The sequence below is a fragment of the Crinia signifera genome, chromosome 2 (genome assembly GCF_055691185.1).
Source record: "Crinia signifera chromosome 2, ASM5569118v1, whole genome shotgun sequence".
Lineage (NCBI taxonomy): Eukaryota > Metazoa > Chordata > Amphibia > Anura > Myobatrachidae > Crinia > Crinia signifera.
Window position 1 is genome coordinate 19,355,410 of NC_139218.1, and position 26,478 is coordinate 19,381,887.

At 46.7% G+C, this 26,478-nt stretch overlaps 1 protein-coding gene across 1 annotated transcript in view; it reads right to left on the reverse strand.

Annotated features, from left to right (window-relative positions):
- Positions 1-4,827: 4,827 nt before the first annotated feature.
- Positions 4,828-26,478, reverse strand: part of PCP4 (Purkinje cell protein 4) — a 61,477-nt gene continuing 39,826 nt past the window's right edge. Inside the window, exon 3 of the mRNA XM_083171673.1 lies at positions 4,828-5,194. Within this exon, the coding sequence (XP_083027799.1) occupies positions 5,067-5,194 (128 nt within the window). The 3' untranslated portion in view covers positions 4,828-5,066. The remainder of the gene's footprint in view (positions 5,195-26,478) is intronic.

Below are 26,478 nucleotides of genomic sequence, written 5' to 3' on the forward strand. Positions count from 1 at the left end.
TGCCATACCTTGCCCTCTTACTGGGAAGGTACTGGCGGAATTTAACCCTTCCTTTAAAATGTATAAGGGACTCGTCGATACTAATACATTTATCAGGGATGTATAGCTCTGCAAATTTGGCACTGAAATGATCAATGACCGGCCTGACTTTGAATAGCCTGTCAAAGGTGGGATCATCTCTGGGTGGGCACTGTGCATTATCGGTGTAATGTATAAATTTATGGATTGCCTCAAAACGAGTCTGAGTCATGGCCATACGGTAAAATGGGGTGCTGTACAGAACATCTGTACTCCAATATTGCCTAATTTGTGGCTTTTTTACTATGCCCATATGAAGCACCAGACCCCAAAACGTCATCATCTCTACTGCATCTACAGGGGTCCACCTTGCAAATGATGACGTGGGGTTTTGAGCAATAAACTGCTGGGTATATAAATTAGTTTGGTCCACCATTAAATTTATAAAATCATCAGAGAAAAATAATTTGAAAAAGTCAATTTCTCTGAGACCTGTGGAATCAAATTGGATTCCTGGCATGGCCAAAAACTCAGGAACCTGGGGCTCAAAATTGTCTGGTGGTGGGGTCCATACTAGATCAATTATTGGGGGGGGGGTCTCAGCTGATCTACGGGGGCGTCTTTGAGGGGGTCCCTCATCACCGGAGGAGGAAGAGGAGCTTAAGACGAATCCTTCAAATTCCCCGCTTGCATCACTGGCTGTGTCAGAGTCAGAGGCAAGCATGGCATATGCCTCCTCCACTGAATACATTCTTCTGGATGACTGGGATGACATTTGGGATGACATTTGGGATGACATTTGGGATGCCATTTTTATTTTTGTGTTACTGGTAGTGAAATGTTTCAACACGTGTATAGTGTAGGGGGGGGTACAAACTTTATTTCAACCCGGGGGGTATGTAGTGTGTAGTGTGTATGTAGTGCAGAAAAAAAAAAATACTTTATACAAAAAAAAAAAATTGAAGGGGTTAAAAAAAAAAAAAATTGAAGGGGTTAAAAAAACAAAAAAAAAGGTCCTGCGCCAAAAATTGAGCACAGATGTTGGTCAGTAACGTCCGTCACTGAACAGCGCTCAAAGGCAACAGGAATTTGATAAAAAAAAAAAAATAGATCAACCCTGTGCCGAAAAAGCTGATCAGTGATGTACGTCACTGATCAGCGCACAGTGGCCACAGGACACCCACAAAATCAGTGTGTGTAAAAAAAAAATTAAAAAAAGACCACACAGCACCCACAAAAAAAAAAAGGTGATCAGTGATGCGACACTGATTACCAGTGAGGGGCAGCAGGTGCACAACCTTTGGTGCAACTGACAGTGCAACTGGCAGCAACTGACAGGTATATATAAAAAAAAAAACCTCTGCGCCCCCAAAAAGTTGCTGATCACCTCAGATATAGTGATCAGCACAAAAGGCGGGGGTAGCAGACACAAAATATACACTCTCTATCACTCTCTGTCACTATCTCTCTCTATCTCTCACTATCTATCTATCACTATCTATCACTCTATGACACTGCAGCAGCACTGACAGTTATATATATAAAATAAAACCCCTGCACCCCCAAAAAGGGGGGGTAGCAGACACAAATCTCTCTATCTCTCACTATCTCTCACTATCTATCACTGTATGACACTGCAGCAGCAGCACTGACAGTTATTTAAACCCCTGCACCCCCAAAAAGGGGGGGTAGCAGACACAAAATATACACTCTCTATCACTCTCTGTCACTATCTCTCTCTATCTCTCACTATCTCTCACTATCTATCACTATCTATCACTCTATGACACTGCAGCAGCACTGACAGTTATATATATAAAATAAAACCCCTGCACCCCCAAAAAGGGGGGGTAGCAGACACAAAATATAGCTCTCGCTGTCACTATCTCTCTATCTCTCTCTCTATCTCTCTATCACACTGCAGCAGCAGCAGGAAGTCTCAGGAAGTCAGATCCAGGAAGCGTCCAGCACGCTACAAGCAGTGATCAAGTGATCAGGTAAGGTATTTGCAAGGATCAGGTAAGTATTAGGCAAGGATCAGGTCGGTATCACGGCAGACAGGCACGGTGACCGTTCTGCACGCTATTCCAGACCGGAATGGCGTCTGCAGCGCAGTCACCGTTAGTTTAAATGTCGCGCCTTGGCTGTGATTGGTCCGTGGGTCCCACGGACCAATCACAGCCTTGGGGGCAGGTGGGGTGAGGGTGGGGTGAGGTGTCATCATCACCGATGACCCCCTCATGCCCCCTGACGCCCGGCGGTGATTGACACCTGTGTTACCGAGCGTCTGATTCGCTGGTAACACAGGAAAACGCTGTGAATGGCTGTTCACACTGAACAGCCAATCACAGCGATCGCCGACGGGGGGGCGGCATCGCAGCCCCCCCTGGGCATGAAGGGACATGTCTGCTGTCAGGGACAGCAGACATCGTCCCTCTGTCACTGCGTCTCTAGACGCAGTGACAGTTTAAAGTCATGACGTATATATACGTCATGTGTCGGGAAGTACTTCCCGGCCATGACGTATATATACGTCAAATGTCGTGAAGGGGTTAATACATGCTAGAGTTTTATTGGCCTTTTTTATTGCTACGTGACACTGAGCACTACACCCCAGTTTGTTGTCTATTTGGACTCCTAGATCCTTTTCAAGTACTGAAATATCCAAAGTCTGGCTACTTAGGTTATAACTAGCACACCGGTTATGTCTCCCAAGGTGCATGGCCTTCCATTTATCTACATTGAACCTCATCTTCCACTTTTTTGCCCACTCATCTAGAATGTCAAGATCATTTTGAAGCATGGTGACATCTTCTGTTGATTTAATAACTCTACTCAACTTTGTGTCATCAGCAAAGATGGATACATTGCTGAGAATCCCTATCCCAATATCGTTAATATATATGTTAAATAAGATGGGCCGTAATACCGAACCCTGTGGCACTCCACTTAGTACCGGTATCATATTTGATACGGCACTGTTAACAACCACTCTTTGTTCTCTACTACACAGCCAGTTCCCTACCCATCTGCAGATATTTGCTCCTACAGTATCTGTTTGATGTTTTAGTTGTTTTGGTTAAGGGTGAGGGTATTAGGGATAGAATATAAGGGTTTGTGTATCAGTTTAGGGTTAGGGGTTCGGATCAGAAAGAGGTTTGGGGCCAGGTTCAGAGGGTAGTGTACCACCATACTTATGCAATGTACTGACAGCCTCCTGTTGCTTATATGGACGCATTAGGTGCATCTCCGTTACGATTTTGCAGGATATCCTATGAAAAACATTTTACGTTATATAAAAGGAACAATTGCAAATGACCACGAGCCGGAGAATGGACTTCCATAGAGGGCTCAGGGGGAATACCACAAAAGGTGCACCATGCGGTGGTGGTGTGGGAGAAGGAGAGCCACCAACAGAGCGATAAGTGTTGTCCAAGGGAGAGATTTATCAAATCTTGAAGAACAATTAAGTGGAGCAGGATGAAGCACCGACCAATCAGCTTCCAACTGCCATGTTACCGGCTGTGTATGGAAGATGACAGCAATGAGTTGATTGGGCCTGATTGTCCACATACCGATTGGCAGACCGCTGTACACACAGTGAAATGCTCCGATTTATCGGCACATATAATCACCATTGGCTGCGCTGTAAGGCTGATGCGATATTGTGAATGGTATTGTTCAATAATGTAGTGGGTGAGCACACCAGCCGACCCCCATGCGATATATCGCCCAGTGTGTACCCAGCTTACAGGAGGTGGGGCAGCACGCAGTGGTGTCAGGCAGGAGACAGGTGTCAGAGGACAGACAGCTGTATTTCGTTATTGAAAATCTAGCAAATAAAGTAACTCCAGGAGGAAGAACCCACCAACGAGAAAAATGCTCCCCATCTGCTCATTAATCTGATTTGTGACAGTGTCAGTGGAGAGCCAGAGATGGGATTGCAAATAAGACTGAGATGCAGTAGACAGAAGGGTCTGTGTGTCGGCAATGTGCCAGATTAGCCATTGGATGGGCTTTGCTGGGTCTACTAGTCCAAGGGGCCATACAGCATTTATTTATTGCTCTGTTGTAGCACCTAGAACTCGCACAAAACCTTCCTAAATTTGGAGTACACCACCCTTCACCGCTAGCCGCACCCACATATAGAAAATTCAGCTCCCAACTGACGTGTTCAGCTCCCATCTGTCATGTGTTCAGCTACTATCATGTGTTAATCTCCCAATGTGTCACGTGTTCAGCTCCCAACTGCCAATGTGTATAGCTCCTGTCATGCCTTCAGCTCCTAAATGTCACCTGTTCCGCTTCCAACTGTCACCTGTTTAGCCGTTGTCATGCGTTCAACTCCCAGTGGTCACCTGTTTAGCCCCTGTCATGTGCTCAGCTTCCAACTGTCATATGTCCAGCTCCCAATGTGTCACGCATTCAGCTCCCAATGTGTCACGCATTCAGCTCCCAATGTGTCACGCATTCAGCTCCCAATGTGTCACGCATTCAGCTCCCGTCATGTGCTCAGCTCCCAGCAGTCATGTGCTCAGCTCCTAGCTGTCATGCATTCAGCTCCTAACTATCATGCATTCAGCTTCTGTCTGCCATGCCACATTCAGCTCCTAACTGTCATGTGTTTGAAAAAGGGCAGTTGGGATTGTTTGGAGCACCAATTATCATACACAGCATGTTTTATTACTCACATGTTTTATCCCTCATTGATAAATGTCCAACCCCTCCCTTTTTCCCCCCTACACAGTAAGAGTCCCGGTGCACTTACACCTATGCTGCCCTGGAGGGACAAAAAGCCTGAGAGCAAAGTTTCCAATTATCTCAGCATTATTTATTATATTATCACATAAAATAGTAGGTTACAGTTTGGATTGGTTTTCAGAAACATACCGCAGTGACTTGCTCAGTGATTTATGTCTAATAGACTATAAATAGTTAGAACCTTTGTACATGCATCCTAGATACTCCTAATTTCCTGATAAATCATTATATTCTTTTATTTTTAAGATAAAGTTTATTATTCCCCTGGTGGTGAGAGGTAGGTACTACTAGTCGTCTGCGCCCTGCTTCTTCTTTTGGAATTTCCTGAACTGAGACTGTATGGCGACAGCCGCTCGCTCTGTCTCTGGGGCGTCCATGTCTATGTCAAAATCCTCCTCAACCTTCTTCTGGTCATCTGTCGAGAGATAAGAAACACGGCGTGTTATCTGCGGCATGTGAGAAATATGTAAAAAAAAAAAACTTGAACAGAAAATATTATATTAGCCCCTCCCACCACCAACTGGTTGTAAAAAAACGGTAACAATGTTCAACTGTTTATTTTCTATGATTATACGATAATGACTATATTTGGCCCCACCTCATCAACTGCCACTTCCAGCTCCATTCCGGAGCTGGAAGTAGGCCTGTATTTTTTCATCTCCCAGAATGGGGGTGGGGCTAAATTCTGGGAGTTTGCATAATTTGGCCCGCCCCTCCCCATGGACCCTCAAAATTCACAATTATTCCGAAACAGGGCTTAGCGATGAGACAGCCCAGGGCCGCCCCAGAAGTATCCTGCACGGTCTCCTCCCTGGGCTTCCCCTGGAGTGGAGACCATAAAAGTACAGTAGGTTTCTAATTATCCAGTTATTACTATACGGCCCAAAATCCATGACGTTCCCGCGGTAAGCGGGACAGTTGAGAGGTATGGCATTTGGCCCTATCACTGGATGGGATGTATTAAAATACATTGCTGCCCCTCGCCGCGCCACTGCAATGACGCTATTGCTATCATATGCGAGTAGCTTCGCAACGTGATGACTGAGGCCCCCGTGATTCCTGTGATGTGGTGTGGTGTGGTGTGCACGGGGGCCTCAGTCACATCCCTGGGCTCTCCTCATGCCCCCCACGGCCGGAAGCCAAAGCGGGCTGTCCCCGGCGCCTCCTCCTCCCCCTGAAGCCGGAAGGACCTCCAGCTGCGTTGCTTGGGGGAGGAGGAGTTTACCATCCGGGTCCAGGAGGAAGGCAAGCCAGGGGAGGGTCGGCATCTGCGGCGGATGGCAATAAGAAGCCCATAGTCTTCTATAGGGTAACGCCACCCAAAGGTGGCGATACCCTGCCAGGCGAAGACGTGGCGGCCGGGTTTTTAGTACATTTGAAAATGCAGCAAAACCCCCGAAAACAGACGGTTTTCCGCATATTTCCTTAGTACATCCCGACCGATCACAGAAATAAAACAGACTTTATTTAGTGTTGCTTATTACAGTATACGCCGCAGCGCACAGACTATGCACAAGCCGATTTCACTTACTCAGTTTGTATTGAATATTTCCCACATGAGATGCAGCCACGTGATTTACTGCATATAATAATAATCTCTGTTGGTTTTATGCGTTTGACATGAATGATTTTATGCTCCGTCACCGTTGCCCATACATTACAGCTACACAAAGCGTAATTACCATTAATTGCTGATTATTATGTATTACCATAAACCATTATTTAATATGAGTCACCTAATACACCAGAGCGGTGATGTACAGCTGCCGTTATGTGGCTATGTGTGACTCTATACAGATGCTAACTGTGACAGGGGGGGGGGGGGTGGTATCTGCTTACTCTATCATCAAATATGCTGCTCCGTGGCGTCATCCTTCACTTCTGCAAACATTGGGCCCCATTCAGCTTACCAAGCGCCTGAGACCCCGCTCCCCACCCCCCGCCTGTCTACCCCGCCACCGATTTCCCTCGGTAACATGCGTTGACCTTGTTCAGGTGAACATTTTGTTGTCGAGCTAGACATTGTTGACTAAGGGCCTTATTCTAGTTCACTCTCTGACAAAATCCTTCTTAGATGGACAAAACCATGTGCACTGCAGGTGGGGCAGATGTTACTTGTGCAGAGAGAATTAGATTTGGCTGGGGTTTTACTTCAAAGTGAGATCTATATTACAGTGTAAAAATAAAGCAGCCAGTATTTACCCTGCACAGAAACAAAATAACTCACCCAAATCTAATTCTCTCTGCACATTTTACATCTGCCCCACCTGCAGTGCACATGGTTTTGTCCATCTAAGAAGGATTTTGTCAGAAAGAGTGAACTAGAATAAGACCCTTAATGTTACACGCCCGCAGTGCAGATATGTGGTCTAACACACTGTAGGAAGAAGCGCTGGGCAGCCTATGTGCCCCAATGGGAGGGGGTTCTGCAGTGTCCCCCAGAGGCCTAGAGACTGCACAGGCTGGAAGACACAACTGCAGGACAGTATTACAATACAGACCGATACAATCTTTGTGTTCCGTACTCTCCTCCTCCTCTCTCTCTCTCTCTCCCCCCCCCCCCCCCCCCCATACAATCTTTGTGTTCCTTACTTTGCCATGTAACACAACGCCGTTCTGTCTACTGTACAATTATATTATAGGGAAATAATAGTCTATGTATAGAGCTGGATGGCGGAGGACTTGGAATACTTTGTACTGCATCTTCCAAGTGCTGAATAACGTGAAATATTTTGCCCAAATGTGGAACAAAGATGAATAATATGGAACAAAGATGAATACTTTGGAATTATACATCCCAGCATGCCCTGCCACAGGATTAGCATTCTCCTTTAGCAGAACTATGGCAGGGCAAGTTGGGATGTGTAGTTCCACCACAGCCTGCCGGACGCATGTTGCGAGCCCCTGCCAGACGCTTTGCTGGAAGTCTCGGCTGTAGCTGCTCAGCGGCACAGCACAACCAAAGAGCACGTTGCGTTACGCCTCATCTGTTATACACATTGTAAATTAGGATTATTATCTGTTAATGACTATAATAAAGATCGATCTCTCTGCAGATCACATGCAGCTATGATCGTATGGACCACACAATAGTAATATCCCATTGAGGCACTGAGGAAGATCATCAATGTAATGGCAAATATTAAACATGTGGGATGACTGTGACCAGGGGGCCGATTCATAAAGCTAAAGAGAGTAGGACAATTATACTATACATGGGGAAACATTAGTTTTATAGTAATGGTCTGTTCTGCATTGCTGGATTGCAGGTGATATTACTGACATATCCTGTAAAAGACATGCACCCTCCTACGCTGGGATGCGGCCAGGATCTGGGCGGTTGAAATCCTGACAGTCAGCGGCATCCCAATGGTCAGAATCCCGATGGTAAAAAGGTGTCCACACCGATTGGCCGATTTCCGATAAATTGTCCTATACATCGTCCAATGTTTACAGATAATCGGTCGAAAATGCGATCTTTTGCTAAATCTTCTGAACTAACGTGCTGCATGAAAGATCAAAAGATCCATAGGAACGCACATGGGATCTTAAGAAAACTCTTTGGTAAAGGTGTGCGCTTGCCGGAAATCTTTTGTCCAGGACGGGCAAAAGATTTGAAGGCTGGGCCATATCGTCCTGGTGTGTACGCCACATAATTTATGTGCACATCTTAAAATCGCAGATCTTTCTAGTGTGTGGGCACCTTTAGTGCTAGGTTAAAGATTAGGCACTAGGGGGAGGATTAGGGTTAGGCTACAAGAGAGGATGGATAGAGTGAGGCTGTGGTAGGGGTGGGTTAGGCTATGGGAGGGGACAGTTAGGGATAGGCATTAGGGGGAAGGTTAAGGTTAGGCTACAGGTGAGGATGGATAGAGTTAGGCTGTGGTAGGGGGGGGGGGGATTAGGCTATGGGGGGGGGACAGTTAGGGATATGCATTAGGGGGAGGGTTAGGATGCAGGAGGGACGGGTTAGTCTATTGGATAGGACTTTTAGGTTTAGGCACTAGGGGAGGGTTAGGCTGTGGCAGAGGATGACTAGGGTTAGGGGGGTTAGGCTGTGGGAGGAGTGGGTTAGACTGGGAGGAGAGGGTTAGGCTATGGGATGCATGGTTAGGCTGTGGGAGGGGTAGGATAGGGTTAGGCTGTGGTGGGGGGGGGATTAGGCTATGGGAGGGGACAGTTAGGGATATGCATTAGGGGGAAGGTTAAGGTTAGGATACAGGAGAGGATGGATAGAGTTAGGCTGTGGTAGGGGGGGGGGGGATTAGGCTATGGGGGGGACAGTTAGGGATATGCATTAGGGGGAGGGTTAGGATGCAGGAGGGACGGGTTAGTCTATTGGATAGGACTTTTAGGTTTAGGCACTAGGGGAGGGTTAGGCTGTGGCAGAGGATGACTAGGGTTAGGGGGGTTAGGCTGTGGGAGGAGTGGGTTAGACTGGGAGGAGAGGGTTAGGCTATGGGATGCATGGTTAGGCTGTGGGAGGGGTAGGATAGGGTTAGACTATGGGAGGAGACAGTTAGGATTAGGTTTTGTTGTGATCGAAATGCCACGGTCAGTCAGCTTTATTTCTGGATTTCAACCACCGGGATATTATTGATACCATCCCTGTACACTAGTGCGTGGGCCTAAATTCATTACTGTTCCTCCAGCGACACTCAGCCTGCAGCTGTTGCCACACTCTTTTTATTTTTTAAACAATATTATTTTTTTATGCTGGGTGTGGCGAAAGTGGGGAATTGCGATAAATAGGGGAGTGGGCTACCCAAGTGGGCATGCCCTAAAAACATTGCACCACTGTGTCCTCTTCTTGGATTTCAATGCACAGTAGCCCTAAAACCATAGGAATATCCACCAGATGTACTTGATCTCTATTAAACGCAGGGCTAGGGACACTCATTAGCACACGTCAGACCGACATGACACAAATACTTCTAGACAGAAACATTTTATATATTCACTGGTTTGAGAACGCCGACATTCACAGAGCACTGGAGTCATCATGCAAAGCCGTAAACAGGCAGAACGTGAATGTCTGAAGCAAAATGTCAGTGAATTGGAAGTGACAGTACAGAACACGTACAGATAAAATCACACACACCAACAAATAACAGATTTTCTGAGCAAGCGTCCTATCATTTCTGTGAGCAGCAACGTAGAGATCGGATCTTACAGACACAGTGGAAAAGTAAAATCGGATAATAATGATAAGTCAATCAAATCGTTAACAGTTAATTATATGAACTGGTTAAGCCAGGTCGCCAAGATTTTAATACAGTTACGAGAACATGGGGGGGGGGGGGGGGGGTATATATTACAGACATTGGGTCAACACAAGCAAATGGTTGACCTGGAAATGGTCGATGCATAAAAAGGTTGACGTGTTTTTTTGTCAATTTGTAGATTTCATTATGTGAAACCCAAATGAGTGTGTCGCGTCCTCACGCATACAAAATGACAGCAACAAACTTGCATCAACTTTTCACATTGACCTTTTGACCGTATCAAGCTTTTATGCGATCTACCACTCCAAGTCGACCTTTTAAAAAAAAAAATATAGATCTATTTAACCACACCCAGGATGATTGCCCTCCAATGGTAATTGCCACCGCATACCCCTCATAAATGATACTGTAAATGAACTATTGTATGCCTTAATCTGGTGTATATAAAAGACTATAATCATTGTAAATTGATAAATCAGAAATACGGTACATTCTTTAGAATGTAAGCTCTCACGAGCAGGGCCCTCTCTCCTCATGTGCCTTTCTTAGAATATATAAACCACTGCCACCCTGATGATTGTTTCAGTGTCCTTTCCCCTGATGCAACTATCCGTATTAACCATGTACTTGTCCTAAACTGTCTTGTAATGTAATTCGTCATGTGTTTTTGCTCATAACTTTGCTTTGTAAAGCGCTGCGTAATTTGTGTGCATTATATAAGAAACTGTTAATAAATAAATAATAAATAAAATCAGGACTTTCAAGTTCCATAAATTGTGCTTAATCTAATCCCTAAAATACATTGAATATTATTGTTGAATTGCCAACTGCGATATACTGAAAATCACGGTCTGTTCCCATTGGGTAAACAGTTTGTGGTGGTCTACAGTATCTTCTTATGTTCCTAACCCTGAGGAACAATGATAACTATTACTTGCATCAAGCATCGCGCCAATGAACAATTGCATATCAGCAGCGGCCGGCGGTGTGGGGACTTCCTGGCTGGTGACATGGAAGCCTTCTGTGCATAAGTCATGTGACACACATCGCAGGGGATGCTGGGAGGGATCTGACTGTATCCCTCACTTTCCAAAGACAAAGAAGCCTGCAGGCTTCTATTCGTTATCACCCTTTTTAAGATGGCATCTCCAACCCAGTCCAATCTCTGACCAGGAATTCACCTCACTCACAAAATGGCCGCCTCCACTCTGTTCTGCTCCTTCATTCCCTTCACGTCATTCACCAGCTTTTCCCCGAGCCTGTATCTGACGGATTCCATCCCAGGGTTATTAGTTACAAACCAGCTTCCAGCAAATTATTCAGTTTATGCTTTCCCAGTCTGAGTGAAAATGAACAATGACAGCGCGAGGAAATATAAGCGCTCAATCTTTCCTCCCTGGAGGGCGATGGTGAAAGGCTTTTCTGCAAGGTTTTGTTAGATCTGCTGCGACTCTCACCTGCTCCTCGCCCAGCGCAAATCAGTAGCTGATAGAGGGCTCAGATTTATGTTCCAGGCAAGAAAAGGATTTACCGTATAAGTTCCAGGGTAAAAATCATGAAGCTTCTTCCTAGCAAACTGCTGAGGGAAACGAGGCCATGACAGCAGTGACGGGGATGGAGATGCTGTTCTTGTTCACATGAAGGGAAATGTGGGATTCGCAATCAGCTACGGGAACGTTACAACAATCACATAAACAAAACCGAGAAATAAAAAACTGAAAATACCGCGTTCCGGGGAGTCCACCATGTCATACATCCTAATAGCGCTTATCCACGGGTATGACCATTGCGTTTAGCCTTACAGGCGGAGATACGATTATGCCCAACCACAAAGGATGGTAGCCACAGGAAGTCTCTTTATACATCACTGGCAGAATGCCCTTCAACACTAAACACTGTAGATACTGGGTGCGGTGGGCACATTTCCACTGGTACCAGCATCCATGGTCCAACGGGTATTCTGAGCATCCATGTAGAAGGTCCGATGGTGTGGTCAACCAATCAGATTGTATCTATTATCTTCTAGAGGATGCTAAATAAATAAGTCGATTATCATTGGTTGCCCATAGCAACCTACCAACAGGTGATTAAGCTATAACATTTTCCATGTGAAAAGTTACCTGAATATCTTGTGCCTTATATCCAGGTGTAGAACGGGCAGCAGCGGTGTAGCTAGGTGCCATGGTACCCGGAGCAAGGCCATATCCCCCCCCCCCCCCCCCCCCCCAGTAATGAATTGGGGGCGCGGCTAACAAAATCTGCTGCTCTATATAAGACCCTGTAACGGAATCTGCTGCGCTATATAAGACACTGTAACAAAATCTGCTGCGCTATATAAGACCCTGTAACGGAATCTGCTGCGCTATATAAGACCCTGTAAGGGAATCTGCTGAGCTATATAAGACGCTGTAACGGAATCTGCTGCACTATATAAGACCCTGTAACGGAATCTGCTGCGCTATATAAGACCCTGTAACGGAATCTGCTGCGCTATATAAGACCCTGTAACGGAATCTGCTGCGCTATATAAGACACTGTAACGGAATCTGCTGCGCTATATAAGACACAGTGTCTTATATAGCAAAGCAGATTCCGTTACAGTGTCTTATATAGCGCAGCAGGTTCCGTTACAGTGTCTTATATAGCGCAGCAGATTCCGTTACAGTGTCTTATATAGCGCAGCAGATTCCGTTACAGCGTCTTATATAGCGCAGCATATTCCGTTACAGGGTCTTATATAGCGCAGTAGATTGCGTTACAGGTCTTATATAGCGCAGTAGATTCCGTTACAGTGTCTTATATAGCGCAGCAGATTCTGTTAGTGTCTTATATAGCGCAGCAGATTCCGTTACAGTGTCTTATATAGCGCAGCAGATTCCGTTACAGTGTCTTATATAGCGCAGTAGATTCCGTTACAGTGTCTTATATAGCGCAGCAGATTCTGTTAGTGTCTTATATAGCGCAGTAGATTCCGTTACAGTGTCTTATATAGCGCAGCAGATTCCGTTACAGTGTCTTATATAGCGCAGCAGATTGCGTTACAGTAACAGAATCTGCTGCGCAATATAAGACACTGTAACGCAATCTGCTGCGCTATATAAGACACTGTAACGGAATCTGCTGCGCTATATAAGACACTGTAACGGAATCTACTGCGCTATATAAGACACTAACAGAATCTGCTGCGCTATAGAAGACCCTGTAACGGAATCTGCTGCGCTATATAAGACCCTGTAACGGAATCTGCTGCGCTATATAAGACCCTGCAACGGAATCTGCTGCGCTATATAAGACACTGTAACGTAATCTACTGCGCTATATAAGACACTAACAGAATCTGCTGCGCTATAGAAGACCCTGTAACGGAATCTGCTGCGCTATATAAGACCCTGTAACGGAATCTGCTGCGCTATATAAGACCCTGCAACGGAATCTGCTGCGCTATATAAGACACTGTAACGTAATCTGCTGCGCTATATAAGACACTAACAGAATCTGCTGCGCTATATAAGACACTGTAACGGAATCTACTGCGCTATATAAGACCTGTAACGCAATCTACTGCGCTATATAGGACCCTGTAACGGAATATGCTGCGCTATATAAGACGCTGTAACGGAATCTGCTGCGCTATATAAGACACTGTAACGGAATCTGCTGCGCTATATAAGACCCTGTAACGGAATCTGCTGCGCTATATAAGACACTGTAACGGAATCTGCTGCGCTATATAAGACACAGTGTCTTATATAGCAAAGCAGATTCCGTTACAGTGTCTTATATAGCGCAGCAGGTTCCGTTACAGTGTCTTATATAGCGCAGCAGATTCCGTTACAGTGTCTTATATAGCGCAGCAGATTCCGTTACAGCGTCTTATATAGCGCAGCATATTCCGTTACAGGGTCTTATATAGCGCAGTAGATTGCGTTACAGGTCTTATATAGCGCAGTAGATTCCGTTACAGTGTCTTATATAGCGCAGCAGATTCTGTTAGTGTCTTATATAGCGCAGCAGATTCCGTTACAGTGTCTTATATAGCGCAGCAGATTCCGTTACAGTGTCTTATATAGCGCAGTAGATTCCGTTACAGTGTCTTATATAGCGCAGCAGATTCTGTTAGTGTCTTATATAGCGCAGTAGATTCCGTTACAGTGTCTTATATAGCGCAGCAGATTCCGTTACAGTGTCTTATATAGCGCAGCAGATTGCGTTACAGTAACAGAATCTGCTGCGCAATATAAGACACTGTAACGCAATCTGCTGCGCTATATAAGACACTGTAACGGAATCTGCTGCGCTATATAAGACACTGTAACGGAATCTACTGCGCTATATAAGACACTAACAGAATCTGCTGCGCTATAGAAGACCCTGTAACGGAATCTGCTGCGCTATATAAGACCCTGTAACGGAATCTGCTGCGCTATATAAGACCCTGCAACGGAATCTGCTGCGCTATATAAGACACTGTAACGTAATCTACTGCGCTATATAAGACACTAACAGAATCTGCTGCGCTATAGAAGACCCTGTAACGGAATCTGCTGCGCTATATAAGACCCTGTAACGGAATCTGCTGCGCTATATAAGACCCTGCAACGGAATCTGCTGCGCTATATAAGACACTGTAACGTAATCTGCTGCGCTATATAAGACACTAACAGAATCTGCTGCGCTATACAAGACACTGTAACGGAATCTGCTGCGCTATATAAGACCCTGTAACGCAATCTGCTGCGCTATATAAGACCCTGTAACGGAATCTGCTGCGCTATATAAGACACTGTAATGGAATCTGCTGCACTATATAAGACCCTGTAACGGAATCTGCTGCGCTATACAAGACACTGTAACGGAATCTGCTGCGCTATATAATACCCTGCAACGGAATCTGCTGCGCTATATAAGACACTGTAACAGAATCTGCTGCGCTATATAAGACACTGTAACGTAATCTGCTGCGCTATATAAGACACTAACAGAATCTGCTGCGCTATATAAGACACTGTAACGGAATCTGCTGCGCTATATAAGACCCTGTAACGCAATCTGCTGCGCTATATAAGACCCTGTAACGGAATCTGCTGCACTATATAAGACCCTGTAACGGAATCTGCTGCGCTATACAAGACACTGTAATGGAATCTGCTGCGCTATATAAGACCCTGTAACGCAATCTGCTGCGCTATACAAGACCCTGTAACAGAATCTGTTGCGCTATATAAGACACTGTAACGTAATCTGCTGCGCTATATAAGACACTAACAGAATCTGCTGCGCTATATAAGACACTGTAACAGAATCTGTTGCGCTATATAAGACACTGTAACGTAATCTGCTGCGCTATATAAGACACTAACAGAATCTGCTGCGCTATATAAGACACTGTAACGGAATCTGCTGCGCTATATAAGACCCTGTAATGCAATCTGCTGCGCTATATAAGACCCTGTAACGGAATCTGCTGCGCTATATAAGACGCTGTAATGGAATCTGCTGCACTATATAAGACCCTGTAACGGAATCTGCTGCGCTATATAAGACCCTGTAACGCAATCTGCTGCGCTATATAAGACACTGAAACAGAATCTGCTGCGCTATATAAGACACTGTAACGGAATCTGCTGCGCTACATAAGACACTGTAACGGAATCTGCTGCACCATATAAGACACTGTAACGGAATCTGCTGCGCTATATAAGACACTGTAACGGAATCTGCTGCACCATATAAGACCCTGTAACGCAATCTGCTGCGCTATATAAGACACTGAAACAGAATCTGCTGCGCTATATAAGACACTGTAACGGAATCTGCTGCGCTACATAAGACACTGTAACGGAATCTGCTGCACCATATAAGACACTGTAACGGAATCTGCTGCGCTATATAAGACCCTGTAACGGAATCTGCTGCACCATATAAGACACTGTAACGGAATCTGCTGCGCTATATAGGACACTGTAACAGAATCTGCAGCGCTATATAAGAAGCTGTAACGGAATCTGCTGCACTATACAAGACACTGCTGCGGCAGCAGAAAACTTTCTCCTCCTCCAGGCTACAGCTAGCGCTTGGGAAGGCTGATGATGCTGCTGTAGCCAGGGAGGAGGGAGTGAGTCAATCTGTGAGTGACAGGTGACTCTGGGAGGAGTCTGGAGTGCTGCTGCGCTGCCCTGCCCAGAAGCTGGACCGAGCAGCCGCAATTTAGAGAGGACAGAGGAGTGAGTCAGCCGCCCGAACGGTGTGCTTGGCGGTAGGGACCGCCGGGTGAGCAGGGCAGGAGGCAGGCGCCGGGCAGGGCAGCCGCCGCGCTCGCTGCCCACCGTTAGTACTATTCAGTATGATCCTTGTGCAGGGATCATTTGGGGAGGGGGGCGGGCCGGCAGCGCCATTCGACCAATCGGCGCCCGGAGCATGAGCTCTGGTGGCTCCACCCTCCCTACGCCTCTGACGGGCAGCCATACGTACCTATAGTACTTTTGAGTATTAAGACCTGGTGCCGGGGGGGGGTTATGGTCATTAGGTTGACCCTATGAAGGTGGACGCAACCATTAGGTGAACAATGGAAATTTCATCCGTCAAAAAGGTCAACATGAGTTTTTCAGTGTTTTTTGCCATGTGCCGACAGGCGGTATTTATTTATTTATGCCATTTACAGTTTCTTATACAGCGCAGCATATTCCATTGCGCTTTACAATTTGGTAACGTGCCTTAGACACAGTTCAGTATAAAAAAATAAATAAAAAAAAGACAAAAAAAATAATGTATTTAATGTGCAGAAATCCAAAGCGGAGACGGAGGATTAATGACACTGTAATGTCAAGTACTGTGAAGCAAAGTGACCCAGGAATCATTATCTCAGCTGAGCTAGGAGCGCCGTAGGCAAGCAATATAACAAATCCAATGTGGAGGTCGTTTAGGAGGACTTCCCATCAGACACAGGCACTGCAATACTGAGACATAACAAGCAGAAGTGGGGGCGAGATAACCGCGGAGGGGGTGGGCTTATTTAAATCCTTTCTTCTTTGAGTGACGCATTTTTTATAAAATGGTGTACACTAGACTAGTAATCAATAGCAACCCACCAGGCATTCTCTTTCAGGGTGACGAATACTAGGCTGATATAATATTAATATAATATAATATTTGATTTAGGCTACAGTGATGACAGAACGCTTATGTGAAATGGTCATTAGAGTCCTCATATTCTATATGGTGTCCTGAATTCTGGTCCTGGGAACTTTGGGAGGTGCGTCCTGCACTGGGGTATGTGGCAGTGCAAGTTTATATAGTGGAAGAAAGGGAATGGTGTATAGCTTCTCCCACTGGAGGCACCAGGCAGTGGCCATCCACATGGAATCTGATGAAAATGGCCCTCCAAAAATGCTCGCCACCTTGGAGGAGACTGATGCTAGAGGTGCCACTCTAACATCAGAGGTCCTTCGCAAGACAATGATATGTAAATTTCTACTTCAACACTTTTTAAAAACAATATTTTATGTCAAATAAACAACATAATAGACCACGAGCCAATCTGAGCTTGCGGTCTGGCAGCCAATCAGGAGTGGGTCCTGATTGGCTGCCGGACCATGAGCTATGATTGGCTTGCGAAGATTTGTAATAGCTGCGGACCTGCTCTGATGATACAGCCAGGCCGACCACCGCTCTCTGCCCACCTGTCCCTGCTATGAAAGAATTTAACTCCCCCTTGACAACGAGCATGCAACCACCCATAGCAATGTGCATTTAACACCCCTGTGGCAATGAGTATTTAACTCTTCCATGATGACAAGCATGAAGCCCCTGGCATTGAGCCTGAAGATCCTGGCATTTAGCCTGAAGCCCCTGGCATTTAGCCTGTACGTAAGCGGCACTTATATGGCATAATATGTAATTGCCATTCGGTGTGGTATAATATGTAATAGGCATCACTGTCTGTGGCATAATGTGTAATAGGAATCACAGTGTGGCACAATGTGTGATGGGCAAAAGCCTTGCACCCTTATTGGGAGGCCTCACCCCTTTTCGGGAGCATGCAGCCATTTTCAAAGTTCAGCTTCCAGTTCCTTTGGTAACATAGCCTCTGTACATAATGATAGGATCTTACACAGGGTAAACCAAAGAGGAGACTGGTTTTCTTTTCACAGTGAATAGTTTCCCACGTAATAAAAAAATTTTTTTGTAAGAAAAGCACCATGTGCACTGCAGGGGGGCAAATGTAACTGACTGCTTTATTTTTACACTACAATATAGATCTCACTTCGAAGTAAAACCCCACCCAAATCTAACTCTCTCTGCACATGTTACATCTGCCCCACCTGCAGTGCAACTGGTTTTGTCCATTTGAGAAGGTATTTGCCTTTGCAAGTGAACCAGAAGAACCCTCTTCATTTACAATTCTGGATCTACCATTTTCACTGTGCTTTCTGTATCAAGAGAACGAATAAGTGAATCTTAAGAATCATTGCATGTGAACCATGTCAGGAAGGACCATAGCAATCAGACCAATTCTAACGGAGAACAAAAGGATTGAAGAAATGATCTCAGCTAGTTTGAGAAAATGACTTCCCAAAAAAATATTCATACACCTTCTGGAAGTCACTGGATCATGCTGACATTATCCAGGGATGAGTGATGGTGCTTCGCCGAGGTATTATTAAAAAAGAAAAAAAAAAGCTAGTGATTGATGTGCATCACAGTAACGAGTGAGACGGATAAATGGTGATAAATGAGTGACATTTCAGCCCAATATTGATCAGCTATTAGATGCTTGATGATCTCGGAAGAGGTTTCCGCTCCCTTTAGAATCTGTTCTAATAATGCAAGAAGAACTAGTGACATATTGTACAGTAACCAAGCTGCTTAAACAAGTCCTTTATAAAGGCTAGAGAAACGTACGCCGCTGCTGTTGTCTGGGCATTCTCATGCCAATACTTGTGCCCTAGGACCATACTTACCCCACTGTACTTTGTAAGTCTCCTCTCTGGGAGAAGACCGGAAAGAAGACGCTAGAGGGCACTTCAGGGGGCCGGACCGAATAGTCCACTCATTTAGCCTCGTACCCTTCCAGTCAGGGCCGGTGCAAGGCACCGGAGCGCCCCAGGCGAGTCGGGGTGGGGGGCGCCCCGGTGCCGGGTTGGGGGGGGGGCGGCGGTGGTGGGGTACCTGTGTAAAAAACTTGCGGCGCCGGCGTCCCTGCAGTGCTGGAGCGGCCAGGGGTGTCCGTGCCGCGGGGGTACCTGCGGCGCTGTCATTATGCGGCGGCGCGGGAAGCGCTGGTTATTTTCTATTCACTGCAGGGACCCCACCGGCCGCCGCCAGCTTTATACACAATGACAGCGCCGCAGGTACCCCCGCGGCACGGACACCCCTGCCCGCTCCAGCACTGCAGGGACGCCGGCACCGCAAGTTTTTTACACAGTTTGCTAACCCTCCATGCTGGGGGTGAGGGGCGAACTGCCGCCCTCCAGGTGCCGGCGCCCTAGGCAAATGCCTAGAGCTGCCTAGTGGGGGCGCCGGCCCTGCTTCCCGTGATTGCCAGTGAGTAACATAGAATCCTGCCCACTTCAATAGGTAGTGGTTGGATGCGGGAGAACACCTATCTTTTCAGGCCTGCGGGAGACTAGGACTACCCCAAAATTTGGGCAGCTTCCAAAAGGGTAGGCAAGTATGCCTAGTATGAAGCTTAACCAGCGGCACCTGCGTGAATATCCGGAGGAACCTTGGGTGTTCTTTAGATGACTGATGTTCACAAATCAATGATCCGATGCTGCTTCCTAGGACCAAGTAACAGATGAGAGAAGCCGGTATGAGGTAAGGATGGCCATCGGTGCAGTTGCCATCAATGGTTGCCATCTATGGCAATTCTGCAACTAGCCATCGATAGTTTTAGCTATCGATGGTCATCTTTTATTTTTGACTGGGCCTATCAGAACTCTGGGGCGTGGCTTGAAAAAAAAAAAAGAAGAAAAGAAACATCGGTTCTTCTTTGCCATCGATGTAGAGAAACCATCTGGTTCTCCTACATCGATGGCAAAAGTATTGAACATCGGCCATAAACCATTGATTTTAGTACTGCCTAGGGTACTGGGTCCCTGCCTATAGCTCCCGAAGTGCTGGGAATGCCCTGCCAGTCACAAAAACAGGGGAAGGGCCAGAAAACCGCTGACTACAGGGGAGGCTCCAGGAGGCGCTGCAGTACAGTTCAGAATTCAAATAGGGGAGCCCCGCCCATCCCGTGGGATCATTTGTTCTACAGCATGATGGCTGACAAGTCATTAGGTCGACACCATTAACATGGTTCTAGGTCGAAAGGTCATTCGTTTGACAGTCAAAAGGTCGACATGGGGCTTTTCAATGTTTTTTGACCCGAATGTCAACACAGTCAACATGGACACAGAATGGTGGTTATTCAGGGTTGCCTACTTCCTGGCAGCCAGTTCAGTGAGGCAAGGGGGGCGCGGGCCACTGACAGGGCGGGATGGGTGCGGGTGGTTGGCAGATGATCAATGTGGGTCATGGCCAATGTGATCATGTCCTCGTGGCCACACCCACCGCCGTGCAATGCTGGTATTTCAAGCATTGCACAGCGGGGATCAGGCTACATAGACACGAATCACGTAATTTGCCATGGGGGAGGGGGTGGGGGGTTGAAGCGGGTCAGTCTACCAGGATTCCGGGAGGCTTGCCTACCTTTCCGAGGGACCATGAGGGTTGACCCAATTTCCGGGCCCCTCCTGGCCATCCCGGGAAGGTAGGCAACCATGTAGTTATTGCATAGGTACCACACACAGCAGAGGCAGAACTCTGGGAGGCAATGGAGTCATCTGCCGCCGGGCTCCTGCTCCCAAGGGGGCACCTCTCCAGCACTGCCAGTTTAAATCTATTAATTGAAAGCCATCAAAATTGCTTCTGTGGCTGAGTTCTGAAATATATATGTGTTCTCTCTCTCTTTTTCTCTCCCTCACCCCTATAGAGAGACTATATATATATATATTTTGAATAACGTGTGTGTATGGGGGGGAGGGGGGGCGCACCAATTTTCATCTTGCCTCCGGGCAACTGGGACAAACTTACGCCACTGACACACAGTAATCACATTCTTACAAACCCATGTTGCTTGCAGTCAGGGTGTGAGATCATATGAACAGCACAGGACAGGAGGACGTTCCCATGGAACTGCAAATGATCATTAGAACACGGAGCAGCCATCACTCCCAAATGAAAGTATTTATATATTTTCCACCCACTGGCCTTTCCTGCAATAATGTTCTATTCTAATATCATCTATGAATAATGATTCCAAGCGCCAGAATGAGAGGAATCTTTATACGAGCTTTAAAATATTACTGCAGCGCTGGGAGCCTGGATTCGCCTGATTAATGTTTTCTTTCTCCCTTGTAATAGTGCCGTAGACGAGCAATATTTTCCCTCCACACGAGAGATGGGGGGAGTAACGGCCGCTGAGGATTATTGAAGACCGCCATAACGGGTGAGATAGACATGCTCTTTAGGAAGATAGATCGGCCTAGCGCCAAATAAACAGATGCCTATAAATATATATTCTACGATGCCCATCCTGCTTTGCGGCATAACATATCGATTCGTTCCCTGCAATTAGCTCGGTGAACAAACGACTTGTACTTGTGTTGTTTTATTTATAAATTAACTCATTTTCTGATGCCTGCGGTCATTTCTTCTGCTAGATTACAGCGCAAGACGTTCTGCAATTCAGCCAAGGAGGAAGTCAAATTATATCCTGAACTGAACTATCCCAATGAAGACACGTAACAGAGAGGATGCTGGGAAAGAGCAAATACAGACGGCTGTTACATTTCATTTGGGTGGTTGCTAAATTACAACCGGGCCGGGAGCGTCACCTGCCATGTGTCGGATGCCATGTGTCGGAAAGTATTCTGTGTCTATGACTTCTACTGTGTCACTGTGATCTCTACAACCCCATATTTTATTTCACCTTCCTGCTGGGAGTCGAATGTCGGTTGATGGAACATGACGAACCTGCAGCTTGGGGTGAGATAAAGGGGGGGGGGGGGGTCAGGTATTGAGGTTACTGGTGTAGCCCTCTGGATACCCCCCTTCTTGACAAACTGCATTGAACAGTAGGGGGCGGGGCTATGATGACGCATCATCAGCCTCCCTGGACCTCCCACTTTCAAAGGCGGCAACGGGGAGAAGTGGGAGGGTCTGGAGGGCTGCGGGTGTGCGGGTTCAGGCTGCTCCTCCACGGCTTGACAAGTGATCAATCAGGCCTGGCGGTACGCAGAGAATGTAATGTGGCCCTTACAAATGGTTCTGGACCCGTTCCCAGGGGCGTATTTCGGGTCCTGGCCAGCGTGCGTCGCTTCGTGGGATCACACAGTAGCGGCGCATGCGATTGGAGCAGCAACATCCTCTGGGAGGGGAGCGCGCCACTCAGTGGCTGGGCAGTCAGAGCGCAGAGCAGCTTGGAGAAGCCGATGACATGGGCCGGAAGCATGGCGTGCAACCTTCTGTCGTGGCCGGGTAAGAGCAGGTGGATGTCACCATACATATATGTATTTGGGGAGGGGGGGAGGGAACGGGACACAACAGCTGCTCACAGTGACTAGGGCCCTGTCCCACCAGCAGTGATGTGGCCCTCACATCACAGCAATCACCTGGTTATTTTGTTTTAAATGCCCAGCCCGTACACATACGGAAAGAGGGAAGGCCACGCCCCGTTACCAGTGGCCACACCCACTTTACCGTGGCCACACTCCCTTTCTGGGTGTGTACCGATTTCCACCCTTCAGATGTTGGAGGGTATGTAGATATAATATTTGTGCCCCCCCCCCCATGACACCTCTCCTCTGCCCACTACTCCTGGTCTCTATAGCAGGGTAGTAGCAGCAGCACATAGCCTGGCAGTGGTAGCAGCCCACACACTGTCCGCAGCCCAGCATGCTGCAGTGTCTGATGGGCTGGGGGGGGACGACTGCTGTCACTGAGGATCAGCTGACCCATGAGTATGCGTGGCGCCCCAGACTGGAGAGTGGTACTTGCCCCCCTCTCTTTGCTGCTCCCCTGATAATGGACTAACACGAAAGTGACCTTGCCACCATTGGTGCACTTATCGAAAGCTAGACAACCCTAATTTGGGGACAATTTAATTTTGTGCGGCACTATCAGTTACTACACGAGTCCCGCTGCAGGGGGTACTCCAAATAACAGTGTAGAACGGACAGGATCAGCAATCAGCTCAAGCTGTGGGACATCCCCCATACCTTCCAACAAAATTCTCTGTTCCTGGATCAGTGGCAGTTGCGGTGAGGTTGCAGCACAGTCGAATATTCAAAAAGGGGAGCCACTGCCACCCCAAACATCACTGTCCTGGACTCACTGGCAGTTAATGTGACTCCCCTCTTTGAATATTGGACTATGCTGCAGCCCCACCTCTGTAAATGCCACTGGCAGGGAAGTCCAGGAACAGAGCATTTTGTACCTAATGGAATGGGTCATGTTGGAGGGTATGCATCCCTCTGGTAGCTAAGTTCTACTGAAGAAGGGATGGTGCCATAGCAACTAATCAGATTCTATTATCTTCTAGAAGGTGCTAAATAAAACGCAGAATCTGATTGGTTTCTATGGGCAACAGCCCATCGTCAATAGAATTCCTATATTAATAGATTTACCCCTGAGAGTTTCAAGCAGTCTGCAATAATGTGCCAGTGTTTCCCTCTTTTGCATTAATGTGAATAGAAATGTGGCAATGTTCCTGAGTGGGCTGTGGCTGGTTTGCATCGATGTGACAAGCCTCGTCCTTTGTAGGCTAATCCTATCTGCAGTTGGAATTATTCAAATTATTCAAACTAGGATATCCAAATATAGGCGCTCAGTTTCTCCTCACCAGATAGTATGAATGAGGGCTGGAAGGCATACAGTACTTAGGGCATACCCCCCTAACTGTCCCGATTTTCACTGGACAGTCCCACCTGGGGCCGGCAGTGTCTGGGGCACAGCCAGCAGCTCACACAGCGCTGTCCAAATAGGGGTGTGGCTTCACAATTGCAAACATTCCCCTTTTCATGAGGCTACACCCCCTTATCGGGACCGCGCGTGGCTGGGTCATGCGGTAGTCCCGACTTTAGCCCCCCAAAAAATGTTGGGAGGTATGCTTAGGGGCCGTGCTGTGAAAACATCGGCTCAACGCGCAGTGCAGTAACTGACTACATCAATATCAATTACCGCATGCAGGGACAGCGCTTGCGATAAAGCTACAGTATGTGTCTCCCCAATCCTGTGCTGCACTTGCACTGCCCAGACCACCTCTGCTGCAGGCACCCCCTCCTCATGCGATGACAAACACCTATCCCCCTGTGTCACGACCCCTCCACCACTGCTCACCATACTCACCACCAGGGGATCGACTCCTGCAGGGCTGATGGTCTTTGGGGCTCCCTCCTGTACCCCCATGCTGTAAAGTCAGCTGCCACTTTGCAGCATCACTTTACTGCACCGGGGGTCGCAGAGCAGCAGGGAGCCCCAAAGACCAGCAAGCTCACTGGAGCACCAATCAGCGGACACTGGGTAGGTGAATATGAATTTTCATTAGTATTTTTTGGGGGAGGGGGAGGGGGGGGGGTTGTATTTATACACACTAATCAGCTATACTTTCACGCCGCAGCTAAAACCTGGGTTATTGCCGGGTTGTAATACAGCAGATGAATGGTTTATCCAGCGATGATGCGGGAGTGCGCAGCAGCGCTCACCGCTCATCGCCGGGGAATACACACTGGGTGGCTTTGAGCTGAAAGCCGCTGAAACAAGCTGTTTAGAGCCGTTTCAGCTCAAAGTCGACCAGTGTGTATGGGCCATAAGGGCAGAGAACTAGATTTGCATGTGAGCCCTGTGATTCTCCAGCTGTAGCTGGCGTTATTATCACAGGGCTCACTGAGATTTTTTTGTATACTTTTTTTGTTTTTAGTATAAAATAAATTCGGACAGATTACGTTTCCCAGTATAAGTCTGGGAGATGTGAGCAGCTTACATACAAAAAAAACCCCCAAAAAATGCTAATTAAACGGTTTGGAGCAATTTTTCACGAAAAACTGCTCCAAAAGCCAATAAAGTTATACTAAAAAGATGTAAAAGCCTCTTAAAACATCACTTTTTTTCTAAAATAATGTGAAAATGGCTATCAGAATATTACAGAGCTGGGCTCTGGGGCATCTACGCCCTGCAGGATGGGTAAGGATTCAGCTTCAGCACAGCGAGTATACCATAACTTCACGTTGCCAGCCCTATTGTAAAACTTACAGAAACGTCTCTGTGCATTAGTAAAGCTCCATGTGTCATCTACGTATCACACAAATGTACATCTCGGCATAAATATTATGCAGGAGACTCATAAACCCCATCTCATGGTGATCCCTGTGTAAATATTTAAGAGCGGAAGTGTTGAATTGGGAATTGCTACAGGCAGCTATAAACATTTCCATAAGTGCAAGGTATGAGAACAGAGCAAGGAACATCATCTGTAGGAAGCCGCCGGCGCAGGGGGAGGGGTCAACTGCACGCCACTGTTCATCATGGTAAAAAATTCTTTCCATTTACTTACATTTAAAAATAAATATACAAATAATGTATTAGTAAATATGTGTTTTAGCTTTGGAAGACCAACATCGATGAGTTTTTCACGTTTTTTTTTTATACCTGAATGTCGACATATTAGACTCACGCCCAGCAGACTATTATATTCTCCCGCCGCACTGTAGTGGATGGTAGGCTATGGAATGAGGATACGGTCACTAGGTCGACAAGCGTTCGGTCGACATGCAGGAAAGTTGACATAACCGAAGGTCGACATAAATGAAGACCTACATGGGTTAGGTCGTCAGGATCATTAGACAAGCATTAGGTTGACATGGGGACAGTCGACATTCAAAATGTCGTCATGGGGTTTATCACTTTTTTTTTGAGCCGACAGGCGGTATTTTATGCCCTACTGTCTACTAGGGCGTGGTGGGAGAATAAAACAGCGTGCTGAGCGTAGTGAGGCACTGTGCCATGCGAGGGGACGCTGTGCTATGTTTGTGTCCACGTCAACATTCGGAACAAAAAAAAAAAAAGTGAAAAACTCCATGTCGACATTTTGACTGTCTACCTTCCCCATGTCGACCTAATGCTTGTGTCAATCTAATGACCCTGTCGCCCTAACTTATGTCGACCTAATGCTGGTCAACCTAGTTCATGTCTATCCAATGATCCATACCCATGAAATGCCGCCTAAAACTAAACGTGAAAAACTCATGTAGACCTTTTTGACTGTCTACCTTCTCATTATCGACATAATGCTGGTGACGACCTTCCAACCCTGTGGACCTTACCCATTTTGACCTATTCTCAACCTTCAGTGGTCGACCCAAAGCATGTCGACATAAATAGGGTGGACCTAGTGACTGTGCAGCCAGACGCAGGCCGGCCATATTTAAGG